The following is a 17,218-nucleotide window of genomic DNA, read 5'->3' as shown; positions in this document are numbered from 1 at the left end:
ACAGTTTTGAACAAATTAATTGAAGGAGAAGCAAGAAAGAGTGAGAGATTCTAATTGTTTCAGTTTCACTTAATGTTTCTTAGCTAGAAAATGCAGCTGGCTAATTTAGTTACTCAAACACTTGTGCTCTATTTGTGCACACCTTGTTTCTGCACCTGTCAAGGCTCTGGGCGCATAAGCGACAGTTTGCCATGTGTCATCATGCTGTTGCAGAAGAACTGCTCCCAGGCCAACCTATGATGCATCTGCAGAAATCCTTGTGCTTTTCTCTGGATCATAGAACCTCAGCACTGGCTCTTCTGTGATTTTCTTCTTCAGGTTTTTGAAGCAGTTTGCCTGCTCTCATGGGACCATTCCCATCCGTTTTTCTGTTCCAGAAGACATCTGAGTGGAGCGGACTGTGCTGACAGTTGAGGTATGAACTTTGCAAGGTAGGTGATCATGCCCATGAAGAGTCTCACGTCGTCATTCATCTCCGGGCACTCCATGTTTTTGATTACTGATGTTTTCCTTGGGTCTGGTTTGACACCATCCTCTGAAAGTACATCTTCCACGAAGGGAAGTGTTTTCACACCAAACTCGCATTTGTCTTTGCTTAATTTCAGGTTGACTTTCCGTGTCAGGTCCGGCACTTGTCTTACTCTCGCGTTGTGTTTTTCTTTTGTGGACCCACAGACGATGATGTTGTCCATCATGGTCTCTACTCCTGGAATGTGCTCCAAATCATGTGGATTGTTTTGTGGTAGACCTCTGGCGCTGAGCGAATCCCATATGGTAGACACAGAAATCTGTACTTGCCCTCAGGTGTGTTGAATGTGCATAGCCTTGAGCTTGCATCCTCTAGCTTCATTTGCCAGAATCCTGATGAGGCATCAAGCTTACTGAACCACTTTGCTCCAGCAAACTGTGACATTATCTCTTCTCTGGTTGGCAACTTCAAATGCTCTTGCTTGATAGCTTTGTTGAGATCTCTCAAGTCTAGACATATCCTGAGATTGCCATTCTTTTTCAAGCCAATAACCAGTGAGCTTACCCAATCTGTAAGTTCATCCATTTTTGTGATGACGTCCAACTTTTCCACGCGTCCGAGTTCCCCCTTGAGCTTTTTCCTCAGTGCAAATAGAATTTTTCTGCATGCATACACAACTGGAGTAATTTTGTCATCAGTATATATTTTGTGTTCTTCAGGTAAACATCCGAGACCCTCAAACACGTCCTCGTACTCAGTCAGTAGGCATTCTTGGTCATTTTCAGTCTGTGATGTCACAACATACACTCTTCACTAAATTGAGCTGATTCCTCGGATAGGCTGTACACTCTTTTCCATGATCAACAGCTGTGCTTTCCTTTGACTGGTACGTGCTCCCCAGTATAACCAGTAACCTTGATTTTCACAGGGTGTATTTTGCTCTTCACTTTCATTGTTTTTAGTCATCCAGCGACAACAGGTTTACCTGAGGTCCAGTATCGAGCTTGAAGGTTATTATAGTTTAATTCACAGTCAATGGCACAATCTATTCAGCTTTAACTGCATTGTATATTTCCACAGAATCAACAAATAACTCTTCAGTCTCCTCTTTGACTGTGTGAACCTTTTTCTTTGTAGCCTCAGCTTTGCAGCATTTTGAGAAATGATTCCTTTTCCCACAGTTGTTACACTATTTTCCATATGCAGGGTTTGGTATTAAGTACTCCTAAAATGTAGCCATGAGTACAGTCAATGTCAAGTTTGCCTCGTCTAGCTGAAAACAATTGTAAATGTCCAATGCATCCTCTTTCAATTTGTCATCATCTCCCCCTGCTCCACTGGCTGCTAGGTAGATATTGAATCTCTGCCTGTTAAACGTTTCCAATTGTCAGCTAGATTGTCTATTAACTGCATAGGAGTAGGAGGACTAAGCCTATCCATGAAGGGAAACACTCAGGGAACAGGTACAGTTTCAATTTCTCTTACTTCGGTAAGTTGCTCATCAACAGATTCCAATGCAGCAGCCCTGTTCTCACTGCTGTCACTCTCAATGCTGCGGCTCGTTGGCATCGCTCTTGCTAGCTAGCATCTTCGACTACTCACGTCACTTGTAACAGAATGTTCCATTTTCGTCGTGGAAATTTGCAGAGTTAATCCTTTCTTTTTTCTCTCTCTTCATAGTGACTACCAATCTGACACCATGTTATGTTTGTTCCTTGTATAATTACAAACCGGGCGTAGGTTTAACTACTTTTAATATTTGAATTTATTAGGGATCCCCATTAGCTGCTGCCTAGGCAGCTGGGGTTCAAACACACCAAAGCACCCACATTACATATAAAACGAAATATAAAATAGTGAACTGTGTTTGCAAGAAAACTAGGGCCTGTAGGACCTGCTTTGTTGATAGTGTTGTTAAGAAGGCAGATACTTCAGCTAGCAATATACTTGTGTAGCCATGCAAGGCATATTTCAACTCCCCCACCCTCGCATAGCTTGTTGATCGAACCTTGGTAGAGATAAGGAAAGATTGGTCAGAAGTCAGTGATATAGGGAAACTGGTTGATAATTGCATTGATAGAAGTTTTTATGTATTTTTAGCGCTTTTCAAAGATTAATCCAAGAATCCAAATAGTGGACACACAGGAGCAGGTGTGAAATTCATTTCAATTAACAGGTGTGCCTTGTTAAAAGTTAATTTGTGGAATTCCTTTCCTTCTTAATGCGTTTGAGCCAATCAGTTGTGTTGTGACAAGGTATGGGTACACAGAAGATAGCCTTATTTGGTAAAATACCAAGTCCATATTATGACAAAAACAGCTCAAATAAGCAAAGAGAAATGACAATCCATCATTACTTTAAGACATGAAGGTCAGTCAATCCGGAAAATTTCAAGAACTTTGTGAAGTCGCAAAAACCATCAAGCGATATGATGAAACTGGCTCTCATGAGGACCGCCACAGGAAAGGAAGACCCAGAGTGACCTCTGCTACAGAGGATAAGTTAATTAGAGTTAACTGCACCTCAGATTGCAGACCAAATAAATGCTTCACAGATTTCAAGTAACAGACACATCTCAACTTCAACTGTTCAGAGGAGACTGCGTGAATCAGGCCTTCATGGTTGAATTACTGCTAAGAAACCACTACTAAAGGACACAAATAAGAAGAAGAGACTTGCGGGGGCCAAGAAACACGAGCAATGGACATTAGACCGGTGGAAATCTGTCCTTTGGTCTGATGACTCCCTATTTGAGATTTTTGGTTCCAACTGCCGTGTCTTTTTGAGACGCAGAGTAGGTGAACGGATGATCTCCACATGTGTGGTTCCCACTGTGAAGCATGGAGGAGGAGGTGTGATTGTGTGGGGGTGCTTTGCTGGTGACACTGTCAGTGATTCATTTAGAATTCAAGGCACAATTAACCAGCATGGCTACCACAGCATTCTTCAGCGTTACACCATATCATCTGGTTTGCGCTTAGTAGGACTATCATTTGTTTTTCAACAGGACAATGACCCAAAACACACCTCCAGGCTGTGTAAGGGCTATTCCACAATCACCTGACCTCAACCCAATTGAGATGGTTTGGGATGAGTTGGACTGCAGAGTGAAGAAAAAGCAGCCAACGTGTGCTCAGCATATGTGGGAACTCCTTCAAGAATGTTGGAAAAGGATTCCAGGTGAAGCTGGTTGAGAGAATGCGAAGAGCGTGCAAAGCTGTCATCAAGACAAAGGGTGGCTACTTTGAAGAATCTCAAACATAAAATGTATTTTGATTTGTTTAAAACTTTTTCGGATACTACGTGATTCCATGTGTGTTATTTCATAGTTTTGATGTCTTCACTATTATTCTACAATGTAGAAAATAGTAAAAATAAAGAAAAACCCTTGAATGAGTAGGTGTTATAAAACATTTGACCGGTGGTGTATATATATATATATATATATATATATATATATATATATATATATATATATATATATATATATATTTGTGGTTAATGTACATCTGAACAAATGAAGGGATGATGCATTGTACTTTTGATTTTCTTGTAATCTCGACAAAACAACATTTGTTATGTAGTGATCATGAGATAAATAAGTCGTAATCTCGAAATAACGAGGGATATTTATTTTTATCATATGGACTTCCGTAAATTTGAAACAATCCACAGCTCTTTTTTAAAGAAGCTAATGATCCTCTGTGGCTAAGTCATGCTCTCTGGTATAGTATTTTGAATGATTTTATTTAGACAGGAGTAATTATGTAATTATGGCAAAACATCAATTTACCGGCATCCGAACAGTGCACTGTGCACACGCCAACTTTCCTTTCCAATTGGCTGTGTGAAACCAGAGATTGGTATATGATCATGTCTCCGCCCTAACAATGGGAGTCATCCCAAAGAAGGGAAGGCAGGGGACAAGTTTAGGTCTGCATATTAAGCCCATAGAAACGCATTGGGCTTATTCTGGACAGATTTTGATCAGAGTGAGCACTCTTCCTCTCTGCTGACACTATCTCACCAGTAAAAGCTTCTGAGCAAATGAAACAGTGCCCCTCTGTCTTGCTATATGTAGCCCATGTATCTGATACTGTCTGACTAAAAGGAACATGACATGCCATACTCTTTTGGTCTAGACAGCATCAGATACATGGACAACATATACTGAGACAGAGGGGTGCTGTTTTGCTCACTCGGAGGCTTTAGATTGATGAGTCTTTCTGTCTGTGCGTGTCTTCATCAAATAAATTATTAATATTTCTACATTTTATTTAGGATGGGAAAGGAGGAACGGTAGGGTGGGCGGGCCAGGCCCCCTAAGACCATGTGGTCTAAAGGGCACTTAATATAACCTCTTTTAAAATGTAATACTTGTGCACAATTTCTACTTAAAATATCAAAGGGTCCCAAAAGGCACTCAATTTGTGGAACAACCCATATATTCCTTCCATGTAGTTTTTGCTTGCCACCTGCTTCTGCTTGCTCTTTAGGCTGGGTATATGGCGCAGGGCTGTGTTATGGTTTTGTCTATAATACAGCTTTAGTCAAATTTGACTTTTCGTAGCAGGTTTAGGAGAACTTACACAGCAGGTTAGGATAATTAATGTAGCAAGTTAGGATTATTAGGTTCAGGTTAGGAAAAGTGTTAACTAAAATAAAAAACTTTTGAAATCAATTTGACAAACGCTGTATCATTTCTAGACATAACCCTGGGTTATTGTCATGATGTAAAGTACTTCAACCAATGTAAAAAAGGACTTACATACTTTTCCTTGACTGATAGGCCTACTAACAGCAGTGTGGTTCAAGTGATTGGCCCCAGAACCCTGAGTGGCCTCATGAGCAGTGGAGAAAGTAATTGAGAGAAAGTATGACAGCTGGGGCGTATTCATTACGCATATTTTGTTGCAAAACGTTTCTTAAACGGAAGCGAACGGAATGGGGAGGGACCTACCTAGAATTTCTCCAATAGAAACTCTCTTTTTAACTGTTTAATTTCAAGGACAAACTGTTCTGTGTTTTTCTGTTAAGGATTTTAGCTACATGTGACTCTAGGCTGCTGGTGAGAGTGACACTGGATGGGTTACTGGTCATCCAGCCTGATCTTCAAATAGAAATGAGGCAAGCCCATGTCCAACGAAAGGAAGAACCGAAAATGAAATCTAACACCATACAAGAACCTACTTGAGCAAGTACATGTTCTTGAGATAGCCTGCGCCTCCTTTCCCAGAACAGAAGTGAACTTGCTTCTGAAAAGAGGCTGGTGGTTGGTTAGATTAGCGTCATGAATGCAACATTAGTGTCCCAGCAGCAACATTATCACTTCCGGTTTTTCGATTTTGCCTTCAAAATAAAGGTCTGCGGTAAAACGCTCTTTCTATGATACAATGCGAAATCAATAATTTTTTCAGCTTTGCATAACGCATAATGTGAAAAGAATGTTTAAAAAAACACTTTCTAAACTAAAGCGAATTACTACTTTATATAAGATACATAATATTATATGGTAGAGCACACTGAGAAATTGTTGGAGCTTAAGTAAATGAATGTAAAGAACATAATATTCTACAGACCCAATTGATCTATATATGGTGTTATTTCTTGGATGCCAGGGGTCTAAATACCCAGCAGGCCTTTCTACTCCACCCATTCCATTGGTCCCAATGCAATACACTGTAGGACTATAAATTACATATTGGCTTATAGAGAGAGGAATATGCTATTCTATGTGCCAATGTAAAAGTGTGGTTGGGAATACTTAGTAAGATCTGTAGAATCTATATATGATGTTATTTCATGGGGCTCTGAATAATACTGTGTGCTGAACAATAGTGTGTGGCTGTAGATTTAAGTCAAAATTGTAACTCGGAGACTCAGAATCATTCACTGTATTCTTGGTAAGCAACTCCAGTGTAGATTTGGCCTTGTGTTTAAGCTTATAGTCCTGCTGAAAGGTGAATTCATCTCCCAGTGTCTGGTGGAAAGCAGACTAAACCAGGTTTTCCTCTAGGATTTTGCCTGTGCTAAGCTCAATTCTGTTTATTTTTTATCTGGAAAAACTACCCAGTCCTTAACGATTACAAGCATGCCCATAATATGATGCAGCCACCACATAGCTTGAAATATGGAGAGTGATACTCAGTAATGTGTTGCATTGGATTTGCCCCAAACATGACACTTTATATTTAGGACAAAAAGTGAATTGCTTTGCCACATTTTTTACAGTATTACTTTAGTGCTTTCTTGCAAACAGGATGCATGTTTTGGAATATTTTTATCCTGTACAGGCTTCCTTCGTTTCACTGTCATTTAGATTAGAATTGTGGAGTAACTACAATGTTGTTCATCCATCCTCAGGAGAAAACTAGCACAGCCATTCAATTCTGTAACTGTTTTAAAGTCACCATTGGCCTCATGGTGATATCCCTGAGCGGTTTCCTTCCTCTCCGGCAACTGAGTTAGGAAGGACGCCTGCATAGTTGTAGTGACTGGGTGTATTGATACACCATCCAAAGTGTAATTAATAACTTCACCATGCTATGCTCAAAGGGATATTCAATGTCTAGGTCCCCTTCTTTGTGAGACATTGGAAAACCTCCCTGGTCTTTGTGGTTGAATCTCACTGCTCGAATGAGGGACCTTACAGATAATTGTATGTGTGGGGTACAGAGATGAGGTAGTCTTTCAAACATCATGTTAAACACCATTATTGCACAAAGAGTGATTCCATGCAACTTGCATGACTTGTTAAGCACATTTTTTACTCCTGAACTTATTTCGGCATGCCATAACAAAGGGGTTGAATACTTATTGACTCAAGACATTTCAGATTTTCATTTTTAATGAATTAGTAAACATTTTTACAAATATTATTCCCCCATGACATTATGGGGTATTGTGTGTAGGCCAGTGACAAACAAATCAAATTTTAATCAATGTGCTCCATATACAGTGAATCGCATTGTGGCCAATGGAATCAAAATAAAAAAACATGTGTGTGGAGTAAAGGTGGTCTAGAGTTTTTTTTCCTCTGGTTGCACATTTTTATTATTATTATACCTTTATTTCAACAAGGAACACAGCAGTTACAAGCAATACAAAAATAAAAATCCTCCAATAAATGTTTAAAATGGACAAGAGTCTCAAGTTTAAGTTTAGTCTGCAGGCTATTCCATAGGCAAGGAGTGTAACAGGAAAAGGCAGCCATACCCAACTCTGTGGAATTCGCATGGGCCTCAAGTGTAATCCGTGCTTCAGACCTAGTTTTAGGAATTATAATTCTAATGTTGATGAGTGATGATAAATAAGAAGGTAGTTTACTCAGAAGTGCTTTATAGACAAACACGAGAGCATGTTGTTCTCGTCTCATGGACAGCGAAGTCCAACCCACTTTTTGATATAAAACACAGTGGTGATTTCTGTAGCTAGCACCCATAATAAACCTAAATGCGCAATGATAAGTAGCATCCAGCGATTTAAGTGTGGATGCCGTAGCATGCATGTAGATAATATCCCCATAATCTATAACAGACATAAAAGTAGCTTGCACAATTTGTCTTCTATTTATAGCACGTTGGCTAATAGGACTGATGGTAGAGGGGGTTTACTCACTCGTCTACGAATTCGAACTTGGAACATGGAACATATATTAAAACCCACATTCTATGCAAATGTCACTTAAATAGGAACACATATGAATCATTGTTAATGTTTAAACTATAATTTTTTTATAGATCATGAATAATACAGGTCATTGACAAGTTTCTACTATTAAGTGGAGGGCTTTTATTTAGAAATGTTTCAAAATTACGTTACCCGGAAGTTCTTTATTGTTGCTGATGACACGCTGATGTTGGTTAGCGTGCATAAAGACACATTTTACGCATCTAGCTAGATTGTTTAAGATCTTGGTTTTACGTTCTACGTTATTTGTTAGTTAGACGATTTGCAGACGAGTACAGTACAGAAGAGTATAGATAGCTACACAACCAACAGTTTGCCCAGCTATCAACATTACATTCAGTAATTGGTAAGTCGACACATAGGCTAGCTGCTGGCTAACCACTTCTAAGGAATTAACTAGCTAGCCAGACATATTTATACAATTATATTCATTTTGCAAGGTAAGTATGTAGCTAATTTGCCGGCTGGCTCAGTTTAGAATGGATAATAAGTTGTTTTGGTTTGTAAAAATTGGCTAGCTAGCAAGCTAACGTTAGCTAGCTAACCTTTCTTGTGTCTCTTGTTACAGCAAATCAAATATGCCACATAAGCGTCGTTCCCCGTCTTGGACAGAGTTGAAAAAAGCAGGCAACGAATGCTTTAAAACTGGACAGTATGGGGAGGCTGTCTGTCTTTACAGCCAGGCGATCAAAGAAGTGGAGAGGTCAGGTAGGCAGCTAACTAGTCAGCTAACCAGTCAGAATAATTGGCTCAATATTCTAGATTAGAATCTAGTGTTTTCTCTGATCTAACTACGTGTGTTTTTATATTGTGCATAAATTAAGACAAGTTTTCTGAAACCAGCACAAGCTTTCCATGTTCTGATAGATTGTTACCACTGTAAATTAATTTGCAGGAAAGAATTCAGAGGATCTTAGTATCCTGTATTCTAACCGTGCAGCCAGTTATCTGAAGGATGGAAATTGTGGGGAGTGTGTGAAGGACTGCACAGTGTAAGTAGCCTACATTGTAGACATGATGTTTTGTGGTAGGCCACGCAGACCTAGATCTTCTGCTCTACAGGTAGTTCTAGCCCAATATTGGACTAAAGGTGCACAATGTTACTCCTTAGTCCAAGGACCTTACATGTTTTGTTTAAAGGGTACTCCATCAAAACGTGAATCGATTCTCTACTGCAGTACGGTTCTAGAAACGTAAATCCCTCAACTAAAAATAATTTCACAAATGCAAAATACAGTACACTTTTAACCGGGTTTAACAGTTGCACAATATTTTTCAGTGACAACACGTTTGTGGTGTCTATCTTCTGTTTACACGCAGGTGTTCAGAGACACAGATAGCTAATTATCACAGGTAGTCCACTCTGTTTTCCCATCTGTTTTCTTTAAACAAGAGCTGTGACATGGAAATATGGCTGTGGGAAGCCTAACCCTATAAAGGTGTGTATCAATTTAACCTTTTTTTTATTATTATTAATTCTCGCCGATATGAAAGGTCTTTATTCTTCCAAAACCGTACTGCAAGCAATGCGTGTTAATGTTAAGACAGAGCGTCGTGGCTCTTAACAAAACTCCCCCCTACAGAAAACACCTTCATCCAATGATTTTTATGTGTAATGTAATGGAACTGAGAGTCATGATCGAGGGCTACAGGTGGTTCATACTGCTGAAGTAACACTTTTAACTAAAACATATCAACAGCATCTTTTCCCAAGTAGCTCATTACTTTGTGTGCTGTTGAATAGGTTCTGTATTTTTTTGTACATACTACTGCAGCAACACTCGTACCTAAAACATTTTTTATATTCTAGCTCTCTTGACTTGGTTCCGTTTGGCATCAAGCCTCTCCTTCGCCGGGGTGCAGCGTATGAAGCCCTTGAGAGATACAGATTAGCCTACGTGGATTACAAGACGGCCTTACAGATAGACTGTCACATACCTGCAGCCCAAGATGGTACCAACAGGTATAACATGTTGCACGTATCCATTTGAACTTATTTTTGTTCACTAAAAGCCTTCAAGTCCTTTAACTTCTGAAAACTTCTCCATCTCATGCGTAGTGGACATAATCAAGATGGTGGAATTGTGTACAACTGGATAACCCCTTTTCCTTCCAGAATGACAAAGTGTCTGACAGAGGTGGATGGACACTCATGGCGAGAGAAGCTCCCACCCATTCCCATTGTTCCAATGGCCGTCAAAGAAAACTTTTCTCAGGCAACATGCCAAATGGCACAACACAAATGCACCAGAGAAAAATATACATCTGGTTTGTCTTTCATATGATTGTCTGGTTTTGCTGTCCAAATATGAATAGAAACAGAAAACTGTTAATAATCTTCTTTGCACAACCTGTAACATATATAGACACAAGTGTACAGAAATAGTAGTCCCAGAAATAAGATGTCAATTTTTTTTTTCAGTCCCAGGAGAGGATGCCATTAAAAAAGCCCTATGCCTGAAAGAGGAAGGCAATGCACTAGTGAAAAAATCAGAGTACAAGAAAGCCATAGAGAAATACACTCAGAGCCTCAAACACAATCCCTCAGAAATCACAACGTACACAAATAGGTGAGGCTTATGTCTGTCTGGTATGTAGACAAATACCAAAGAAACCTTGTATGGGAGTTGTATTCCCATCTCTGCATTGTCATATAATCCTGTAAAATTGCCCAGCTCCTGTCAGGCTTGGGATGTGCATAATTCCTATATGGGGACTAATTTGTACCTTTGTACTGAATAGGGCACTCTGCTACCTCTCTGTAAAGATGTACAAGGAGGTAGTGCGAGATTGTGAAGAGGCCCTGCAGCTCGACTCCGCTAATATCAAGGCACTGTACAGACAAGCTCAAGCACACAAGGAGCTGAAAGTGAGAGACTTTCCGATGAACAAAAAATCCACTGTATACATTGTATGTACCTGTTTTAGCATTTTGTTTGATTTGTGTTAATTTTTCCCTTCAGGACTACAAAGCTTGCGTTGAAGATCTCAACATCTTGCTGAAGGTTGAGCCAAAGAACACAGCAGCACAGAATTTACTGCTGAAAGTGCAAAATAAAAAGTGAGCTTGTGATTCAGATGCCTGTGGATGTGAAGGACCCTATGCTGACCTGGTGTACATGCCTGAAGTGCCTGTATTTACTCACAGAAGCAGTTTTTCCTATCTATTTCCTGGCCTCTTAACTTAAAGTAGAAGTTCTTTTTTTACAACCAAATCTCTATTTTTGATGTGGAAGTGATTTTCTCTTTGGGGTAAGTGTTTCTCTAAAACAAGTGAAATCAGAAAAAAAGGTGTCTGGACCCTTCTGTGACATGAAATTTACATTACAATTGTTTTAGATTTGGTTGTAAAAAAATAAGTATCTGTTAAACCCACTCAAGTTGGAGTATTGCTGTGACTACTAAAGAGGAAGCCCAGTTAATGCATTGCATATTTAGCTTTCATATACATCATACAATCACTGCATGAAACTGGAAATATAGCATTCAACAATTGTTTAATAACAAGGACTATACATCTGTACTGTATTTCCACTAGTATAATAAGAGATTGTTCGATAAACATGTTTCATTTATCTTAGTCATGTCGTGATCAATAAAATGACTGTTGTAATTAAAGGGATAATTCACCCAAATAACAAAATTACATATTGGTTTGGTATTTTATTAGGATCCCCATCTACTCTTCCTGGGGTCCACACAAAACATGAAACATGACATAATACAGAACATCAATAGACAAGGACAGAACTATATAAATGTTTTGAAAGGCACGTGTAGCCTACATATCAATGCATACACACTAAATATCTAGGTCAAATAGGGGAGAGGTGTTTTCTTGAAACAAGGTTTGCATTTTATTTGTGCAATATGAGATGGAAGGAAGTTCAAGAAATAAGGGCTCTATATAATATTGCATGCTTTCTTGAATTTGTTCTGGATTTGGGGACTGTGAAAAGGCCCCTGGTGGTATGTCTGGTGGGGTAAGTTGAGAATTTGGGATTTCCAACAGAAACATGTTTCTTATGAAAAGAAGTGATGCAGTCAGTCTCTCCTCAAACTGCACATTTTGCTCTTCATTGTAAGTCAGAGGGCTGATATAAATACAAGAGAGACTGGCATGCATAGTATTTATATCAGCCCTCTGATTTACAATGAAGAGCAAAATGTGCCGCTCTCTGGGCCAGCTGCAGCTTAACTAGGTCTTTCCTTGCAGCACTGGCCCACACGACTGGACAATAATCAAGATTAGACAAAACTAGAGCCTGCAGAACTTGGTTTTTGGAGTGTGGTGTCAAAAAAGCAGAGCATCTCTTTATTACGGACAGACCTCTCCCCATCTTTACAACCATTGAATCTATATGTTTTGATCTTGACAGTTTACAATCTAAAGTAACGCCAAGTAATTTAGTTTCCTCAACTTGTTCAACAGCCACACCATTCATTACCAGATTCACCTGAGGTCTAGAACTTGAATGATTTGTACCAAATACAATGATCTTAGTTTTAGAGATGATCAGGACCAGTTTATTACTGGCCACTCATTCCAAAACAGACTAACTCTTTGTTAAGGGTTTCAGTGACTTCATTAGCTGTGGTTGCTGATGTGTATATGGTTGAATCATCAGCATACATGGGGACACAAGCTTTGTTTAATGCCAGTGGCAGGCCATTGGTAAAAATAGAAAAGAGTAGAGGGCCTAGAGAGCTTGACATTAGAGAAGCTTCCATTAAAGAAAATCCTTTGAGTTCTATTAGATAGATTGCTCTGAATCCACGATATGGCAGAGGTTGAAAAGCCATAACACAAGTTTTTTCAACAACAACTTATGGTCAATAATATCAAAGGATGCACTGAAATCTAACAGTAGAGCTCCAACAATCTAATTATCAATTTCTTTCAACCAATCATCAGTCATTTGTGTCAGTGCAGTACATGTTGAGTGCCCTTCTCTATAAGCATGCTGAAAGTCTTGTTAATTTGTTTACAGAGAAATATCCTTGTATTTGGTCAAACAATTTTTTTCCCAACAGTTTGCAGCAAGCTTATAGGTCTGCTGTTAGAGCCAGTAAAGGCCACTTTACCACTCCTGGGTAGTGGAATTACTTTAGCTTCCCTCCAGGCCTGAGGACAGACACTTTCCTCTAGGCTCAGATTAAAAATATGACAGATAGGAGTGGCTATAGAGTCAACTACCATCCTCAGTCTTTCTGCCCATAATTTCATTTAAAGTACTCCAAAGTTTTTTTCCCGTCATTCTTTATATCATTGATCTTGGCTTCATAATACAGTTTATTCTTCTATTTGTTGAGTTTAGTCACATAATTTCTCAATTTGCAGTAAGTCAGCCAGTCCGATGTACAGCCACTCATTTTGCCCCATCTCTTTCAACCATACAGTTTTTCAATTCCTTATCAATCCATGGAGCCTTGATTAACTGTTCTAATAGTCAGTTTCTTAACAGGTGCATGTTTATAAATAATTCGAAGAAGCAATTTCATAAATTCATCAAGTGCGGCGTCTGGATGCTCATTAATCAGACCAACAAATATTTTTAAAATCATCCACATAAGAGTCACAGCAAAATCTTTCGTATGATCTTTATACACTATTTTAGGCCCAGCTGTTGGAACTTTGGCCCTCCTGGATATAGCCACTATATTGTGGATCACTGCATCCAATGGGTACGGATACAGCTTTAGAACCAAGTTCTACAGTACTTATCATACCAGTCTATAGACAAGGTATGATAACAATCCATGCGTTGCTTTTGTTTACCTGGCCACTGTTTCGAATGCTAACTTTTTAGCAGTTGTGGCACAAATCCAATGCAAGTCAATGGTACCTACTGTGCATTCGGAAAGTATTCAGACCCTTTGACTTTTTCCACATTTTGTTACATTACAGCCTATTGTTTCTTTCCCTCAATCTACACACAATACCCCACAATAAAACATTTACAGAATGATGACATTTACATAAGTATTCAGACACTTAGTACTTAGTTGAAGTACCTTTGGCAGCAATTACAGCCTAGAGTCTTCTTGGGTATAACAGAACAAGCTTGGCACACCTGTATTTGGGGAGTTTCTTCCATTCTTCTCTGCAGATCCTCTCAAACTATTGTCATAATGAATGGGGAGCATCACTGCACAGCTATTTTCAGGTCTCTCCAGAGATGTACGATCGGGTTCATGTCCGGGCTCTGGCTAGGCCACTCAAGGACATTCAGAGAATTGTCCCGAAGCCATTCCTGCGTTGTCTTTGCTGTGTGCTTAGGGTTGTTGTCCTGTTGGAAGGTTAACCTTTGCCCCAGCCTGAGGTCCTGAGAACTCTGGAGCAGGTTTTCATCAAGGATCTCTCTTTGCTTAGCTCTGTTCATCTTTCCCTCGATCTTGACTAGTCTCTCAGTCCCTGCCGCTGAAAAACATACCCATAGCACGATGATGTCACTACCATGCTTCACCATAGGGGTGGTGCCAGGTTTCCTCCAGACGTTACGCTTGGCATTGAGGCCAAAGAGTTCAATCTTGGTTTCATCAGACCAGAGAATCATGTTCGATTTAGGTTGGGCAAAACTTAACATGGCGGTGTTCACCTTAGCAATCTCACTGGAATAAAGACCTCCTCCATTCCTGCCATTATTGAAAGAGATTGTGATACCTCACATCTCAAAATAGGGCTACTTATTGTTAGATCCCTCACTTCCAAGGCAGTTATAGTCAATGAACTAATCACTGATCATAATCTTGATGTGATTGGCCTGACTGAAACATGGCTTAAGCCTGATGAATTTACTGTGTTAAATGAGGCCTCACCTCCTGGTTACACTAGTGACTATATCCCCTGCGCATCCCGCAAAGGCAGAGGTGTTGCTAAATTTATGATAGTAAATTTCAATTTACAAAAAAAAAACGTCGTTTTCGTCTTTTGACCTACTAGTCATGAAATCTTTGCAGCCTACTCAATCATTTTTTATAGCTATTGTTTACAGGCCTCCTGGGCCATATACAGCGTTCCTCACTGAGTTCCCTGAATTCCTATCGGACCTTGTAGTCATGGCAGATAATATTCAAATTTTTGGTGACTTTAATATTCACATGGAAAAGTCCACAGACCCACTCCAAAAGGCTTTCGGAGCCATCATCGACTCAGTGGGTTTTGCCCAACATGTCTCCGGACCTACTCACTGCCATACTCTGGACCTAGTTTTGTCCCATGGAATAAATGTTGTGGATTTAATGTTTTTCCTCATAATCCTGGACAATCGGACCACCATTTTATTACGTTTGCAATCGCAACAAATAATCTGCTCAGACCCCAACCAAGGATCATCAAAAGTCGTGCTAGAAATTCTCGGACAACCCAAAAATTCCTAGATGCCCTTCCAGACTCCCTTCGCCTACCCAAGGACGTCAGAGTGCAAAAATCAGTTAACCACCTAACTGAGGAACTCAATTTAACCTTGCGCAATACCCTAGATGCAGTCGCACCCCTAAAAACCAAAAACATTTGTCATAAGAAACTAGCTCCCTGGTATACAGAAAATACCCGAGCCCTGAAGCAAGCTTCCAGAAAATTGGAACGAAAATGGCGCCACACCAAACTGGAGGTCTTCCAACTAGCTTGGAAAGACAGTACCGTGCAGTATCGAAGAGCCATCACTGCTGCTCGACCATCCTATTTTTCCAACATAATTGAGGAAAATAAGAACAATCCTAAATTTATTTTTGATACAGTCGCAAAGCTAACTAAAAAGCAGCATTCCCCAAGAGAGGATGGCTTTCACTTCAGCAGTGATACATTCATGTACATTTTTGAGGAAAAGATCATGATTATTAGAAAGCAAATTACGGACTCCTCTTTAAATCAGCGTATTCCTCCAAAGCTCAGTTGTCCTGAGTCTGCACAACTCTGCCAGGACCTAGGATCAAGGGAAACACTCAATTGTTTTAGTACTATATCTCTTGACACAATGATGAAAATAATTCAAGCTGTATACTGGACCCTATTCCAACTAAACTACTGAAAGAGCTGCTTCCTGTGCTTGGCCCTCCTATGTTGCACATAATAAACGGCTCTCTATCCACCGGATGTGTACCCAACTCACTAAAAGTGGCAGTAATAAAGCCTCTCTGGAAAAAGCCAAACCTTGACCCAGAAAATATAAAAAACTATCGGCCTATATCGAATCTCCCATTCCTCTCATTAATGTTTGAAAAAGCTGTTGCGCAGCAGCTCACTGCCTTCCTGAAGACAAACAATGTATACGAAATGCTTCAGTCTGGTTTTCGACCCCATCATAGCACTGAGACTGCACTTGTGAAGGTGGTAAATTACCTTTTAATGGCATCAGACCGAGGCTCTGCATCTGTCCTCGTGTTCCTAGACCTTAGTGCTGCTTTTGATACCATCGATCACCACATTATTTTGGAGAGATTGGAAATCCAAATTGGTCTACACAGACAAGTTCTGGCCTGGTTTAGATCTTATTTGTCGGAAAGAAATCAGTTTGTGTCTGTGGATGGCTTGTCCTCTGACAAATCAACTGTAAATTTCGGTGTTCCTCAAGGTTCCGTTTTAGGACCGCTATTGTTTTCACTATATATTTTACCTCTTGGTGATGTCATTCGGAAACATAATGTTAACTTCCACTGCTATGCAGATGACACACAGCTGTACATTTCGATGAAACATGGTGAAGCCCCAAAATTGCCCTCGCTGAAAGCCTGTGTTTCAGACATAAGGAAGTGGATGGCTGCAAATGTTCTACTTTTAAACTCAGACAAAACAGAGATGCTTGTTCTAGGTCCCAAGAAACAAAGAGATCTTCTGTTTAATCTGACCATTAATCTTGATGGTTGTACAGTCGTCTCAAATAAAACTGTGAAGGACCTCGGCGTTACTCTGGACTCTGATCTCTCTTTTGACGAACATATCAAGACTGTTTCAAGGACAGCTTTTTTCCATCTGGTTAACTTTCTGTCCAAAAATGATGCAGAAATATTAATCCATTCTTTTGTCACTTCTAGGTTAGACTACTGCAATGCTCTACTTTC

General features: G+C 39.7%; 1 protein-coding gene across 1 annotated transcript; it reads left to right on the top strand.

The window, feature by feature from the left end:
* Positions 1–8,292: 8,292 nt before the first annotated feature.
* On the top strand, positions 8,293–11,804 carry LOC115208424 (mitochondrial import receptor subunit TOM34). The gene is made up of 8 exons (XM_029776478.1): positions 8,293–8,504; positions 8,727–8,866; positions 9,054–9,150; positions 9,969–10,121; positions 10,275–10,426; positions 10,581–10,728; positions 10,901–11,027; positions 11,122–11,804. The coding sequence occupies exons 2-8, from the start codon at positions 8,737–8,739 to the stop codon at positions 11,221–11,223; spliced, it is 909 nt and encodes a 302-aa protein (XP_029632338.1). The 5' UTR covers positions 8,293–8,504; positions 8,727–8,736; the 3' UTR covers positions 11,224–11,804.
* The last annotated feature ends 5,414 nt before the right edge of the window (positions 11,805–17,218 follow it).

Source organism: Salmo trutta, chromosome 14 (assembly GCF_901001165.1).
Source record: "Salmo trutta chromosome 14, fSalTru1.1, whole genome shotgun sequence".
NCBI lineage: Eukaryota > Metazoa > Chordata > Actinopteri > Salmoniformes > Salmonidae > Salmo > Salmo trutta.
Note: the sequence above shows the minus strand (reverse complement) of the source record. Positions and strands in the feature narration are given on the sequence as shown.